This window comes from Pelecanus crispus, chromosome W (assembly GCF_030463565.1).
Source record: "Pelecanus crispus isolate bPelCri1 chromosome W, bPelCri1.pri, whole genome shotgun sequence".
NCBI classification, from domain to species: domain Eukaryota; kingdom Metazoa; phylum Chordata; class Aves; order Pelecaniformes; family Pelecanidae; genus Pelecanus; species Pelecanus crispus.
Genome location: NC_134675.1, coordinates 1,094,812 through 1,109,543, shown reverse-complemented (window position 1 = coordinate 1,109,543; position 14,732 = coordinate 1,094,812). Strand labels below are relative to the sequence as shown.

General features: G+C 42.6%; 1 protein-coding gene across 28 annotated transcripts in view; it reads left to right on the top strand.

Moving 5' to 3' along the window:
• The window catches only part of LOC142596543 (single-stranded DNA-binding protein 2-like), a 145,947-nt gene that overhangs the window by 117,320 nt on the left and 13,895 nt on the right, over positions 1-14,732 (top strand). For 22 of the 28 annotated variants that reach the window (XM_075725701.1, XM_075725729.1, XM_075725728.1 and 19 more), the window contains 2 exons: positions 3,185-3,233; positions 6,889-6,924. The exons of 1 other annotated variant lie outside the window; for it this stretch is intronic. In XM_075725701.1, coding sequence (XP_075581816.1) covers positions 3,185-3,233; positions 6,889-6,924 — 85 coding nt within the window. Of the gene's footprint in view, positions 1-3,184; positions 3,234-6,888; positions 6,925-9,353; positions 9,368-12,274; positions 12,293-13,212; positions 13,241-14,732 lie in introns of all 28 variants that reach the window. 5 more of the 28 variants (XM_075725725.1, XM_075725708.1, XM_075725705.1 and 2 more) reach the window with 3 other exon arrangements.

Here is a 14,732-nt window from a genome sequence, read left to right as displayed (position 1 = left end):
GTAGCAGGAGGGGTGCTGTGGGAGAGGGGCTGCAGGGGTGCAACATCCTCACTGCAGACCAAAGCTGAGCCAGTCAGCAAAGTTAGTGGCACCCCTGTGAAAACATATTTAAGAAAGGGCAAAAATGCCACAGAGAGAGCAGAGGCTGGAACAAAAAGTGAGAAACAGCAAAGGGAACACCAATGTCAGAGCTCCATGGTGGAGCAGGTATCCATACTGAAAACTGTGGAGGACCCACACCAGAGCAGATGGATATTCCTAAAGAAACTGCAGTCTGTGAAAAACCCATGCTGGAGAAGATTTTTCACTATTATTAATAAATTTTCACTATTATTATTATATTGTTGTGGTGGGTTAACCCCAGCTCAGCACCACGCAGCCGCTCGCTCACTCCCCCTACCCCGATGGGATGGGGGAGAGAATCGGAGGAGTAAGAGTGAGAAACACTCCTGGGTTGAGATAAGAACAGTTTAATAGTTGAAATAAAGTAAAATAGTAATGATAATAACAACAATATAATAATGATAATAACAATAATAATATCCAAAGCAAGTGATGCACAATGCAATTGCTCACCACCTGCCGACCGATGCCCAGCCAGTTCCCGAGCAGCGATCGCTGCTCCCCAGCCAACCCCCCCAGTTTCTATACTGCCCATGACGTCACATGGTATGGAATAGCCCTTTGGTCAGTTTGGATCAGCTCTCCTGGCTGTGCCCCCTCCCAGCTTCTTGTGCGCCTGGCAGAGCATGGGAAGCTGAAAAGTCCTTGACTGGCATAAGCAGTACTGAGCAACAACTAAACCATCAGTGTGTTATCAGCATTCTTCTCATCCTAAATCCAAACCACAGCACTATGCCTGCTACTAGGAAGAAAATTAACTCTATCCCAGCCAAAACCAGGACATGACTGTAACCCCCAAGCCCCCATCCACCCTGTGCTGCTTGGGTGGGGCAGGTAGAGGAATCTGGAGTGAGGGAGTGAAGTTGAACCTGGGAAAGGGGGGAGGAAAGGTGGTGTTTTAATGTTTGTCTTTTTGTTTGTCACTACCCAAATCAGTATCTATTTTAACTGTAAATAAATTAAGTTAAATTTCCCCAAGTCAAGTCTGTTTTGCTCACTACAGTAACTGGTAAGCAATCTCCCTGTCTTTATCTCGACCCACGATCTTTCTCTTTCCTGTTCTTCCTGTTTTCTCCCCTGTCCTGCTGAGGAGGGGGAGTGAATGAGCAGCTGGGTAGGTGCTTGGCTGTTAGCCAAGGCTAACCTACCACAGCAGCATAAAATTAAATGATTCACTTAATTTTCACTTTATTTCAGTTGATTGTTTTAGCCAAATTCTTTATACTTTTATCAACAATGTAATAAAAAATAAGAGAGTTTCAATATTAAAACCCTGAGGCAACATATATACTTAATAGTTTTTAGTTCTGCAAGACTTTAAAATAGATAGAAAACCTCCTCAACTCATTTATAAAGCCTACTTTTTGCACTGTATTTAAATAATTTTCCCATATCTAGTAAGCTGTGGTGGCTAATGTAGCTTTTCTAAGCCCATGAGGCCAAATTGCCATTTTAAATGCAGAAATTTTGTCATCTGCTCTGCCTTTATCTTTTCAGGGCCTTCAAAAAGACATTTTATCTTATTTTTAAATAAATAGGAGTGCTAATGCTACCAGGAATAATTGTAGTTATTCATATGTTATGACTGTAAACATTGAGATTTTTACCTTCCATATGGTTTAGTTCCCTCAAGACTTTTAAAGTAAGAAGCCTAACCACTGAACTACTCTGAGCTCAGATAAGATTAAGAAAGTTAATATAGCAGCAAGAGTTGTGAGAAAAACCTGCTCTGTCAGGAAAGGAGTTTTTTCCTTTATCCTTTCCTTCATTTTGCTTTTAGTATCTGTCTTATGTTTAGTCTGAGTTAGCTTTATCAAAGACTTCTTTTGCCTGTTGTATTCTTCTCCCACCTGCTAAGAAATTGCCACTACTCATAAATATACAATTTGGGCAAAGTGTAACAAAAGAATGTCTGAAAAGTCTGAAATTTCCATTTTGCCTGCTGTATGGTAAATTTCATGTTTATGTGATTTCTGTGGAGATAATGTAGCCTAAGTCAAGAAGCAAACTAATTTTAGATATGTATCTAAATATATGCTTAAAATGTATGTATAAAATGGCATGTTTTCAATTTTTAATATATAAAATATATGAATATATCCCTATATAAATATAGTTGTTATTCTTCTTAGATACGTATTACAGCAAATGGCTTGTTTTTCTAAAAAGTAGTTTGAATAAAAACATTTATAAGGAACTAGCATTACTTTTACTAATGAAACCTTACTATACTTGCAGTATTCTAGACCGACACTCAATAAATGTTTGCTACAGTCTTTCAGGAAGGTATTTAATTATATAAACAAGAGTACGTTTCTATGGCTGAAATTGCACTTACAGTTTAACACCTTTCTGCTTTGGTCTATATTGTAAATAGGCTTTTGTGGAATGTGTGATACTTCCTCCAAATATTTTTTAAAATGTGAACAAAGTACAAAGAAAAACATTCCTTATGAAAACTTAAAGAATTTTGCAACTTGTATTTTACTCTCTTTAAAACTTCTGTGCCACAATAAAACATTATGTAACATAGAGTTAAATTCTCCCTGAACAGGAAGAAAGCACTGTAAGAGGCACAAATTTGCAGCATCTTTCAAATTGTTCTGTTGAGAACATGATAGGGGAATGTCTGACGCTTCCTAAATCTGCAAGTGTTATGACACTGATGCAAAACTATATCATCTTCACTATAGCCTCTGGCAGCGTGGCTACTGATGAAAGACTTGTTATGATATAGTTCTAGCAGGTAGTGTCCTGAAAAGGCAATAAAATGAGTTAGGAACTGAAATGTCTTAAATGTAAATGGCAAGGTTCTAAAAATAAATAAATTATCTTTAATCATCTCATAAATTGATTAAATGAAGAAGGCAGTGTAACAATGATAATTTTGCTATACCAATATAACTTGGTGTAGTTATGGTTTATAATCACACTTTATTACAGTTTAAAAAGCGATATCCTAGCTAAATCTGGGAACAGATTACTTGAAAACATTTGCTTCCTCAAAATTGGTCAGAAGCTGGGGGGTCGTTCGGTTATCATCTTTTATCTTCTGTTACAGGGGTCCAGGCAGTGGTAGACCTTGGCCAAACCCAACCAGTGCCAATTCTGTAAGTAAATATTTAAATATATTAGACATCATCTTAAATTAAGGGAATTGTTTTTCATCAATACACCGAACCATGGGAAACAAAATCTACTTTATTCAACAAATAAAATATTAGATGCTTTATATTTTCCCCCCTTTTATCGTAGAATCATAGAATCACAGAATCATTTAGGTTGGAAAAGACCTTTAAGATCATCCAGTCCAAACATTAACCTACACTACCAAGTCCACTACTAAACCAGTTAAGGGGAGAGGAATAATTTCATGTATCCTGGCTTGGTGGCAGGAATATTTTTTAATGAAAGTAAAACTATAATAGAATCATTAAGGTTGGAAAGGATCTCTAAGATCATCAGTCCAAGCATCAACCCAACACCACCATGCCCACTAAACCATGTCCCAAAGTGCCACGTCTACCCGCTTTTTGAACACTTCCAGGGATGGGGACTCCACCACCTCTCTGGGCAGCCTGTTCCAATGCTTGACCACCCTTTCCGTAAAGGAATTTTTCCTAATTTCCAACCTAAACCTCCCCTGGCGCAGCTTGAGCCCATTTCCTTTTGTCCTATCGCTAACTACTTGGGAGAAGAGACCAACACCCACCTCACTACAACCTCCTTTCAGGCAGTTGTAGAGAGCGATAAGGTCTCCCCTCAGCCTCCTCTTCTCCAGGCTAAACAACCCCAGTTCCCTCAGCCACTCCTCAGAAGGCCTGTGCTCCAGACCCTTCCCCAGCCTTGTTGCCCTTCTCTGGACACGCTCCAGCACCTCAATGTCTTTCTTGTACTGAGGGGCCCAAAACTGGACACAGTATTCCAGGTGCTGCCTCACCAGCACCAAGTACAGGGGGACAATCACCTCCCTGCTCCTGCTGGCCACACTATTCCTGACACAAGCTAGGATGCTGTTGGCCTTCTTGGCCACCTGGGCACACTGCTGGCTCATGTTCAGCCGGCTGTCAACCAGCACCCCCAGGTCCTTTTCGGCCAGGCAGCTTTCCAGCCACTCTTCCCCAAGCCTGTAGCGTTGCATGGGGTTGTTGTGACCCAAGTGCAGGACCCGGCACTTGGCCTTGTTGAACCTCATACAGTTGGCCTCGGCCCATTGGTCCAGCCTGTCCAGGTCCCTCTGCAGGGCCATCCTACCCTCCAGCAGATCGACACTCCCACCCAGTTTGGTGTCATCTGCAAACTTACTGAGGGCGCACTCAATCCACTCATCCAGATCATTGATAAAGACATTAAACAAGGCTGGCCCCAAAACAGATCCCTGGGGAACACCGCTCGTGACCGGCTGCCAACTGCACTTAACTCCATTCACCACTACTCTCTGGGCTCGGCCACCCAACCAGGTTTTTACCCAGTGAAGAGTACGCCCATCCAAGCCATGAGCCGCCAGCTGCCCTGGGAGAATGTTGTGGAAGCCGGTGTCAAAGGCTTTACTGAAGTCCATGCAGACGACGTGCACAGCCTTTCCTTCATCCAATTGGTGGGTCACCAGGTCATAGAAGGAGATCAGGTTGGTCAAGCAGGACCTGCCTTTCATGAACCCATGCTGGCTGGGCCTCATCCCCTGGTTGATCTGCACATGCCTCTTGAGCACACTCAATATGAACCTCTCCATAATCTTTCCCGGCACCGAGGTCAGGCTGACAGGCCTGTAGTGCCCCGGATCCTCCTTCCAGCCCTTCTTGTAGATGGGCGTCACATTGGCAAGCCTCCAGTCATCAGGGACCTCCCCTGTTAACCAGGACTGCTGAGAGATGATGGAGAGTGGCTTGGCAAGCTCCTCCGCCAGCTCCCTCAGTACTCTCGGGTGGATCCCATCCGGCCCCATAGACTTGTGAGCATCCAGGTGGCGTAGCAGGTCATTAACTGCTTCCTCCTGGATTATGGGGGCTCCATTCTGCTCCCCATCCCTGTCTTCCAGCTCAGGGGGCTGAATACCCTGGGGATGGCTGGTCTGGCTATTAAAGACTGAGGCAAAGAAGGCATTAAGTACCTCAGCCTTTTCCTCATCCTTTTGTTCCTTTTAACCCTAATGCAGAGTAGGTACAGTGAGGACCATATCTTAACAGAGAATTCATTGACCATTTTTGAGTGCAAATATCCAGCTCTGTTCATAATCACACAGCAGCTCTACATCAGTTACAGAACTTGCTTAACAAAAAAAGTTTTCCTGGAGTATACTTAAAATATATTTTAGCTTCCATTAGTGCAAGTAAGAATAGTTAGGTCAATACTGTCTGGCTAGCAAGCTCTACAGAAGTCATAATTTGAGAAGATTTATCCTAATTTGCGCTTACATATTTTACATAACAAAAGCACATTTACTCCTGTTAACTAGGGAACACAGAACCATAGAGCAAATGCTTGCAAGACATCAGCATTTGCAGTTGGATAAGATGGGTCTGGCTTGCCAGACAGTATTGGTTCTTTTTGTTGTTCTCAGTTTTGATTTTTTTCTACTGAATTACAATTAGGAAAAAAAAAGCTGAAACTCTTCTTCTGTTTATTTTTGCATGCACTCAACTAAAATGGGCATTAGGGTATTTTTTGACTCATAGTTGAAACATTTTCACTCTATGAAATTAGTTGAAAAGTCCAGTACTAGATACATTTGTAAAAATTAGTTGGCTGACAAGTTGAGACAACCATGGAAAATGCTTATTCTACAAAATAATCTTGTAATTTCTCAACTGACTTTCTTAAGTCTTACCCCATCCTCCTATAAAGGTATTGCTCCCTGCTCCTTCAGAGAGAATCATTACAAAGACTATTTCAAAAAGAAGAAAAATGGATTATTTGCAGGCAACTTTTTTTCTCCAAATATCCTCTGTAACAAATACCAAAATTGAATTTGAAATTAAATTAGGACACTGGCCTTTAAAAAAAAAAGAAAGAATAATGCAAAGAAATAAAATTAGTATCTTCTTGGCTGAAAAAAATGGAGAGAGATGCTTTTCCTTTTATGGTCTGGATTTTAATCAAGATTCAGTACATATAAAAACATAGAAATTTAGTCCCTGTTCGGTATGACTCTGAAGTCATGTTGACTTAAATGCAAGTATGTGCTATTTAAGCTTAGAACTTTATAAAGCATATTACATTAGCAATCTTTCAGCTGAACCTTTTACAAGATTGTAGATCTTTACAGAGCTTATTGTGCGTCCCACACTACGATTCTTGTGATAGGCACAAGGACTGGCATTGGTACTAGAGTTTGTAACTTGGTATTTTACAAGAGTGGTGTTGGCTGTTCAACATGCATGCATCACTTAGTATGAAATAATAGAGAATAGATATCAGACCTCAACTTGCATACATTTAAATATGTGAATTATGTTATTCTTGTTGATTTCAGTAGAGTGGGTTCCAGGACACAGTAATCTTAAACAGAAATATTTTGATTTGAAGTATTTGTTATTAAATTCTGTTTATGACTATATTGCAAATTGTAGTCTTGAACATACAATAAGTTGATAATTAGAAAAGGTGCTGTGTGTTTGTTAACAATAGCATTTTCCCATAACCTTTAACTTTGTCTTTAAAATGAATTGTACAAATATGCTTTAACATATGACTGTCGATAAATGTAGGTATGGGTACCATCTCTCTGCAGAAAAAATTACTGTTTTGTTTCTGTTGATATTACAGATACCTTATTCTTCAGCATCTCCTGGGAACTATGTAGTAAGTACACTGTTATGTATTTGCTCATTAAAATAGATGTTACATTCTATTTAGGCAAAGAAATCATTGTCCACATGAAGAACCCTTGTGTGTTGGTTGAGAACTGAACATCTGATCTGCAGTTAGCTGTTTTGTCTGCCATCTGTGGTGCATAAGTTGATATTCATTACTAGAATCATCAGTCTGCTCTAAATTGTTGAGTACTATGTTTTATTTCAGCATGTTTCCATAGCCAACAAAATATATTGTCTTCAATAATAAAGGACAAAAACCCCCAGCTTCTTTGGTGATACAATATTATGCATGAATTCCTGAACTTCTTCAGGAAAAAAAGCATTTGAAGAATTAGAAGAAGATTTTATCTCCCCAAAGATGTATAAATGGGTCCCTATAGCTAACACTTTAAAGGATATTTTTATTCTTATAATTACCTTCTAGCGACTTGAAAACTTTTTTTCCCTCCATATTCTGTTTTATTTTTATTTCACAAATGTTGTCTTAATTTATTATGGATTAGTTGGTATTGTTTTGTCTTAGTATTAACTGTCATTCAACTCCAGGTGACGTGCTGCACAAAGTATTATAAGACAATGGTGGTGCAAATTTCACCAAACAGTCCAGTTATTTGTATAGTAGACAGGAAGGAGCTTTAGTGCAGCCAGTGGGCAGGGGCATCCAACACTTCATGTTTGTTGATACAAGCATGCAGCAAACAAAAGCAGCAGTGTGAGGCTCCACATAGAAGTTCTGCATGAGATAAATCAAAGGCATTATTTTATGTACAGCATATGTTGAGGCACATAATGAGGTGTATTTGCCTGCTCATCTAGGATTAGGTACATGGTCTCTGGTCCCTTTGCCAGGATCTCTACAGGGGTGAATTTTCCTTGAGGAGTCCGGTACATGCAGTTGCCTCTGACTTGCAGTGAGTCATGAGACTCTGTCAGCATCTCAGATTGTACCTCATGGTGCTGGTGTCCTAATAGAAGCTGGTAGGAGGTATAGCCTTGGAAGTATGCTTTATTACTCAAATTCATTACAGCTTGTTGTAGCACTGTTGGCCAGTTACGCAGAGTGTGAGAGGAACAGCATATGTAACTGTTCATTGGTCTGCTTGACTAGGCCAGCTCCCCTGGGATGATGGGGTATGTGGTATATCCAGTGTACTTTGTGCTTGGCAGCCCAATGTTGAAGCTTTTGGCCTGTAAAATGAAACCCATTGTCTGACTGGATACAGGTGGGTGGGCCTATCCACTGGCTAAGTAATCACAGGCCTTTCAGTGTCCCTTTCTGGTCAGCATGTGTAGCCAGGGACACAGCAACATAGTATATGTGTCAACCATTACCAATATGTAATGTAACTGCTCTGCTTTTGGTAAGGGCCTGATGTAATCTATTTGCCAGGTATAGCCAAGGACAGGGCCTTGTTGAATCTGCCCATAAGACTGCTGAGGCAACTTTTTATCTTTCCATACCTTAGAGACTGCACACTGCCGTACTAGCTCCTGAATAGCTTCCCAGGTACATGGGAGCCCCCAACTTTGGGTCCATCTGTATGTACTATTGACACCCAGGTGCCCAGATTTTTCGTGGGCCCATTTACCAAGGGCTTCCTCATCAGGTAATAGAGCATCAGGGAATGGGATATCAGGAGGTAAAGTAGCACTATTAATTTGAGCTAATTGATCAACTGTGGCATTGTGCTCCCAACCCTCCCTGATACCCCAGGTGACATGGACATCAACATGTTGAACCCACAGGTTCAAATTCACACATTTCTGGGCTGTTTCCGTAAGTCCTGACCCCACAGTGTTTTCCTGTGTATTGTCCAATTGTCTGCTTGCTGCTTACTAACCCATGAGGTTAATCCCTTATATGCCACCCAGGAATATATATATGCACATAGCTCAGGACTGGGGGTCTCTTCTAATATCATGAGCACAGCCATTAGTTCCGCATACTGACTGCTACCCCCCCTTGTCTTGCTGAGTCAAAGAGATTTGCTTGGCAGAATTAAAGGTGGCAGTCTTCCACCACCTCTCCTCCTTAACATATCTTGCTGATCGATCCATGAACCAGGCACACTGTTGCTGCTCAGGAATGAGGTGTTTGTATGGTGGGGCTTCCTGACCCCAGGCAGGGGGCAGTGGCTGCAAAGTAGGTTGAGATACAGTTGTCAGTTCTAGTTGAGCTATTTTTTCCTGCAAGGCACTGATTTTTGTGGGGACCTGGCTTTGCCTGCATGGGAATATACCATTTCCTTTTTACAGTGCTGGACTGCTGTGCCTTTCCAATTCTATAGCTGGGATCATTAGACAAAACCCACTGCAATATAGGCAATCCCACATTCAGAGTAACAGTCTCTCCCCCAGTGACTCGATCAGTTTCTACTGAAGTGCAATATGCAACCAGTAGTTGTTTTTCAAAAGGCATGTAGTTCTGTGCAGGGGGGGGGAGCCAACGTGACCAGAAGCTAAGAGGGATTCACCTCCCTTCACCTTTTTGCCACAAGCTCCAACATGCTAGTAATATCATCTCCTGAAACTAGGACTTCCAACTCAAAAGGTTTGTGAGGTTGCTTTAGACCCAGTGCAACAGCACAGGAGACAGTGTGCTTAGCTGGTCTGAAAGCTCTTTTTTCATGTTCCCCCCCCATACAAACTGGTTCCTCTTTCTTGCTACATTATGCAGGGGTCTTAAAATCTGTGCTCTGTGGGATAAACTGGCCAGTACCCCAGTAATCCTACAAAGCGCTACACATCAACCTTGCTTTGGGGCTCAGCTATATGAAGTACTGTTTGTTTTGCAGCTTCAGGCATAATCCAGCAGGGTCCTTGCCAGATGAAACCTAAAAATTTTACTTCAGCTGCTGGCCCTTGTGCTTTTTGTGGATTGACTTCCCAACCATGCCCCCTCATGGTGTCCATGACACTGCTTAGTGCCTCTCCAACATCCTGCTCTGTAGGTCTAGTCAGCAGGATGTCATCAATGTAATGGAACAGTTGACACAGGGGGCAGGCTGTGCTCCTCCAAGTGCTGAGCCACAAAAAAAGCTGGTAATCCACAGTCATATGTCAGGACCCACCTGGTTTCTTTGCAGGCCAAATAGGGCTAGTAAAAGATGAATGTGTCTGTCTGATAACTGCAGCTTCTAACAACTGTTTAATAGAAACTGTTTGAGAAATTTCAGCATGCCCCCCAGACAACCAGTATTGTTTTAAGGCTATAGGATGGGCAGGTCAGCACAATGGGGGAAGTCACAATCCTCCCTACCATAAATGTCCAGATCCGAGCTGATTGGATACCAGAAGAATATCTTCCCCCAGTGGTATAAAAGGTCTTGCCTGCTAACAGATTGTGCCCTATGATATATTTGGGCACTCTCATAATCCATACTTTAACTAAAAATGATGGGTATCCTTCTAATTACAAGATCAGAGAAACTTGTTGAGCCAGCTCTTCTCCCCTCCCCCCGAATACATCAATATTCATCAGTTTATTCTTGGGGTAATGGAACGGGTTTCCATGAATTAGGGTTACTTCTGCCTCAGTATCCAGCAGGGCCATAACCTATTGCTTATTATGCCAGCTCCAATGTATTACGAGCAGAATGTGTGGGCAGTGGTCCTCCCAGCTAGCTACCTTTATTATCCGTACTGGAGAGGGACCACACATTTCCTATTCTTGTTTCCAAGGAGAAAGGTTGGGGTATTTAGAGGAAGCCGGGGAGGATGCATCTTCACTGTCAACAGAGGGCGATGCAGGTGGGACTGATGTCACGGTGCTCCGCACTTCCCTTCACACCTTCCTCTTTTCTTTTGCTTTCTTATGCAAACTCCACAAATAAGGAGTTGATTTGCCATCTATCTGCTCCCTAGGTACTCATGCCTGCATTAGTGCCAGAAAGATCTCTTTCTGCATAACCTTTCCATTCAGCTGTTGCATTTGAAATGTGTCAGGCTCTGTCTCCTCTTTTTCAGTCTGATAATCATCAAGCTGTCCTAGTGATAGGATTACATCCCCCACTGGTCTTCCCACAGCAGCCCCTAGCAAGGAAATTATCAGTCCTTTCAAGGCAAATGGGAGCCCTCTAACATGCAGGTTTTCATGCTGGGTGCAAAAGGGTCCATATCAGGACTTTACAAGTTATGCAAATACACACCTTGCTGTGTGGCAGATGCCCATAAATACTGATCAGCCTCAGCTATACTTTTTCCAGGATTCTGCTTTACTGTCCCAAATGGTAGGTGAGGGATAGTCTACATTTAAAGCTTCCTGGAGCCATGCTCACAGGGAATGGGATACATTACTCTGCACTCCTCTCAGCTGCTGGGTAATCATAGGGTTTTGCAAGATGACACCCAAACACTTTAATTCTTTAGGATTTAAATTTATACTATCACCTCCCAAGTCCCATACTCGCAATAGCCAGTGCAAAAGCATTTCTTCCAGCTTTTGCCAGTATGCTTTTGCTAAATCTTGCAACTCAGGCTATGTAAAATCACACACTGAGACAGCCTGCTGGGATGCCCCCGGAGGCCCTTTGCTTTGTGACTTACTAATGGCCAGATGAAATGCGGTTGCCGCACTCATACTCTGACCCCTATGTCCATTCATCCTCACCACAGAAACAGGGGTCCTCGTCCTACCATTCATCCCTCTGGCGAATAGCTCGTACCTCAGCACTGCCCTTCCTGGGCTGCTCTGTGCATCCCTCCCTGCACTGTGGGCACCTGCACCACCACTTGCTGCCCAGGGACTGCCATGAGGAGCTGTGCCTGCAGCTCATGCAGTTCGTTTTGCATTAGCTCTAAACACCCCCATGTCCATATCAAGCATGTTAGTAACAACGAAAGACAACACAAATATTCCTTGCCTTTTCCTTTCCCCAGCCCCTGCTTTCTAAGACAATATAATACTTCAGCTTGGGTGGGGCATTCAGACAATTCCTCCTCACTTTCCCAACCCATTGTTGAAGCTACCTGGGCTAAATACCTTGCAAATGCCGCCCCCCCCCCCCCCCCCCCCCCCCCCCCCCCCGGCTGCTTGCAGGGCCAGCCAGGTACCCAGTTTCTCTCTTCACTATTTTCTCCTGAAAGGTATTTCTCACTGGATCCTGCTGACTACACCAAATGTTTTGCACCAGGAAGTGTTGGTCTGTTATGATCCCATTAAGAAAGGCACTCAGACTCTGTAAAGTATGATTTAAAATGCTATTTATTAGAGCTAACACTGTAAAGAAAGGGAGAATAATATAGATAAACTTATGTCACTTTAGATGCTGGGAACCCCAAGTGGTGTAGCATCAAATGGCCCTCCAATCCATGCACAGCACGCTGTGCAGACCCAGATCCCATTCATGGAAGGGGTACCCCGTTTTGGTCATTCATGCTATTATAGGATTTTCTTAAAAGGAAACAACTCTATTCATCATTTCTACTGGCAAACAGGAAGGACGTTCACATGAGAACTTCTCGTTGCATTTTTTAGAGAAAGGCAAGGTGTAATCGCCGGTACCAAGTGGGAGCTGACTGTGTTGTCCCAAAGATGGGTTCTTTACCCGGTGTGCAAGAACCAGTTCACACACTGAGTCAAGATATTTGTTTATTTCATTTCTGTGCAGAGATGGGTGGTAGATGGTAATTCCACAAAGCTAGCACACCCTGTTATCCTTGCTTCACATATTTCAACAATCAGTCATCACCTGCAGGCTCCTCTTGTACAATGGCCTGGCTGAGTTTATCCTGCAGCCAAAGGATTTGTGCAGCACAACACAGGTCTGAAGGCCGAGGTGTACATACAGCACAGCACAGGCCTGGGCCTACTCAGGTTAACTCTTATGTGGATCACTAACTCCATGATGTACAGTGGTCTTCTGGTCAGGATCACTACATAAGCTTAGTGCACAAGTACATGGATAAAAGGATAAAAATTCCCAGAAATTAGGAATATGTGATTTAAAGGTCCCTTTGAATTTAGAGTCTGTAGGTCTACAACGGAAATGGGGAAATTATTCATTGCTGAGGTCTGAATAAGCATTTCAAACACTTTTGACAAGGCCAATATTAACACATTCATTTCTGATTCAGTTATAATTTGGAGAGGAAAAAAGCTATGGGGCTGCTAGCAGTATGAAATGAAATTGTGATTATGCCTTGATTTGTATAACCTGACCTGTGGGTTTCATACTTTATAAAAGATGTTCAGTGTCCTTGCTTACTTGTTGTGGCTTAACCCCAGCCAGCAACTAAGCACCACGCAGCCGCTCGCTCACTCCCCCCACAGCAGGATGGGGGAGAGAATCAGAAGAGTAAAAGTGAGAAAACTCGTGGGTTGAGATAAAGACAGTTTAATAAGGAAAGCAAAAGCTGCACACGCAAGCAAAGCAAAGCAAGGAATTCATTCACTGCTTCCCATGGGCAGGCAGGTGTTCAGCCACCTCCAGGAAAGCAGGGCTCCATCACGCGTAACGGTGACTTGGGAAGACAAACGCCATCACTCTGAATGTCCCCCCTTCCTCCTTCTTCCCCCAGCTCTATGTGCTGAGCATGACGTCATACGGTGTGGGACATCCCTTGGGTCAGTTGGGGTCAGCTGTCCCGGCTGTGTCCCCTCCCAATTCCTTGTGCCCCTTTAGCAAATCTCAGCAATGTCCTTTTAAGCAGACAGGAACAATCAAACCTTTATATTCAGTGCTATAGAAAAAAAATCTCTCTTTGGCACAGTATATCTACTATTTTAAAATATAGGAAATTATAAAAAATATAATAAGTCATATAACAATGAAAATAATTGTCTGTTGTTAGCATTATGCATCATTTTTATTATGGAAAATGGGGGGGCAGTTTATTTTTATTGACATCATAATGTTTTTATCAAACTATAAGTAGGCGTTTTTTCATGTTACTTCAAAATATTAGTGGATCTGCAAATGTAGGAAGAAAGAAGTTATGATTCAGTTCTTACTAAAGAATTAGGACTTTTAGAATAAAATTACTGGAGACATCTTTAAAGAACCTTAAAAAGCTTGTTTAACAACCAGAGCAGTCTGTGTACAATATTTACTCATAAATAAATTTGCAACACAGAAATACCTGAAACTAAGTAAATAGATATTCCTTGGGGTTTTGTTTTGTATTCTATGATTTAGCACTCTAGGTAAGTGATATGACTATACCCAAATTCACACAACTGGCATCATCCTGACATTTTATTCATTTGTCATTAATTTGAGAAGGAATTATCATAGAATCATAGAATCATTTAGGTTGGAAAAGACCCTTAAGATCATCGAGCCCAACCATTAACCTAATACTGCCAAGTCTACCACTAAACCATGTCCCTAAGCACCACATCTACACATCTTTTAAATACCTCCAGGGATGGGGACTCAACCACTTCCCTAGGCAGCCTGCTCCAGTGCTTGACCACTCTTTCCATGAAGAAATGTTTCCTAATATCCAATCGAAACCTCCCCTGGCACAACTTGAGGCTGTTTCCTCTCACCCTATTGCTTGTTATTTAGGGGAAGAGACCAACACCCCCCTCCCTGCCCCCTCCTTTCAGGCAGTTGTACAGAGCGATAAGGTCTCCCCTCAGCCTCCTCTTCTCCAGACTAAACACCCCCAGGTCCCTCAGCCGCTCCCCATCAGCCCTGTGCTCCAGACCCTTCACCAGCTTCCTTGCCCTTCTCTGGACACGCTCCAGCACCCCAATGTCCTTCTTCTACTGAGGGGCCCAAAACTGGACACAGCATTCCAGGTGTGGCCTGACCAGCGCCAAGTACAGGGGGACAATCACTGCCCTGC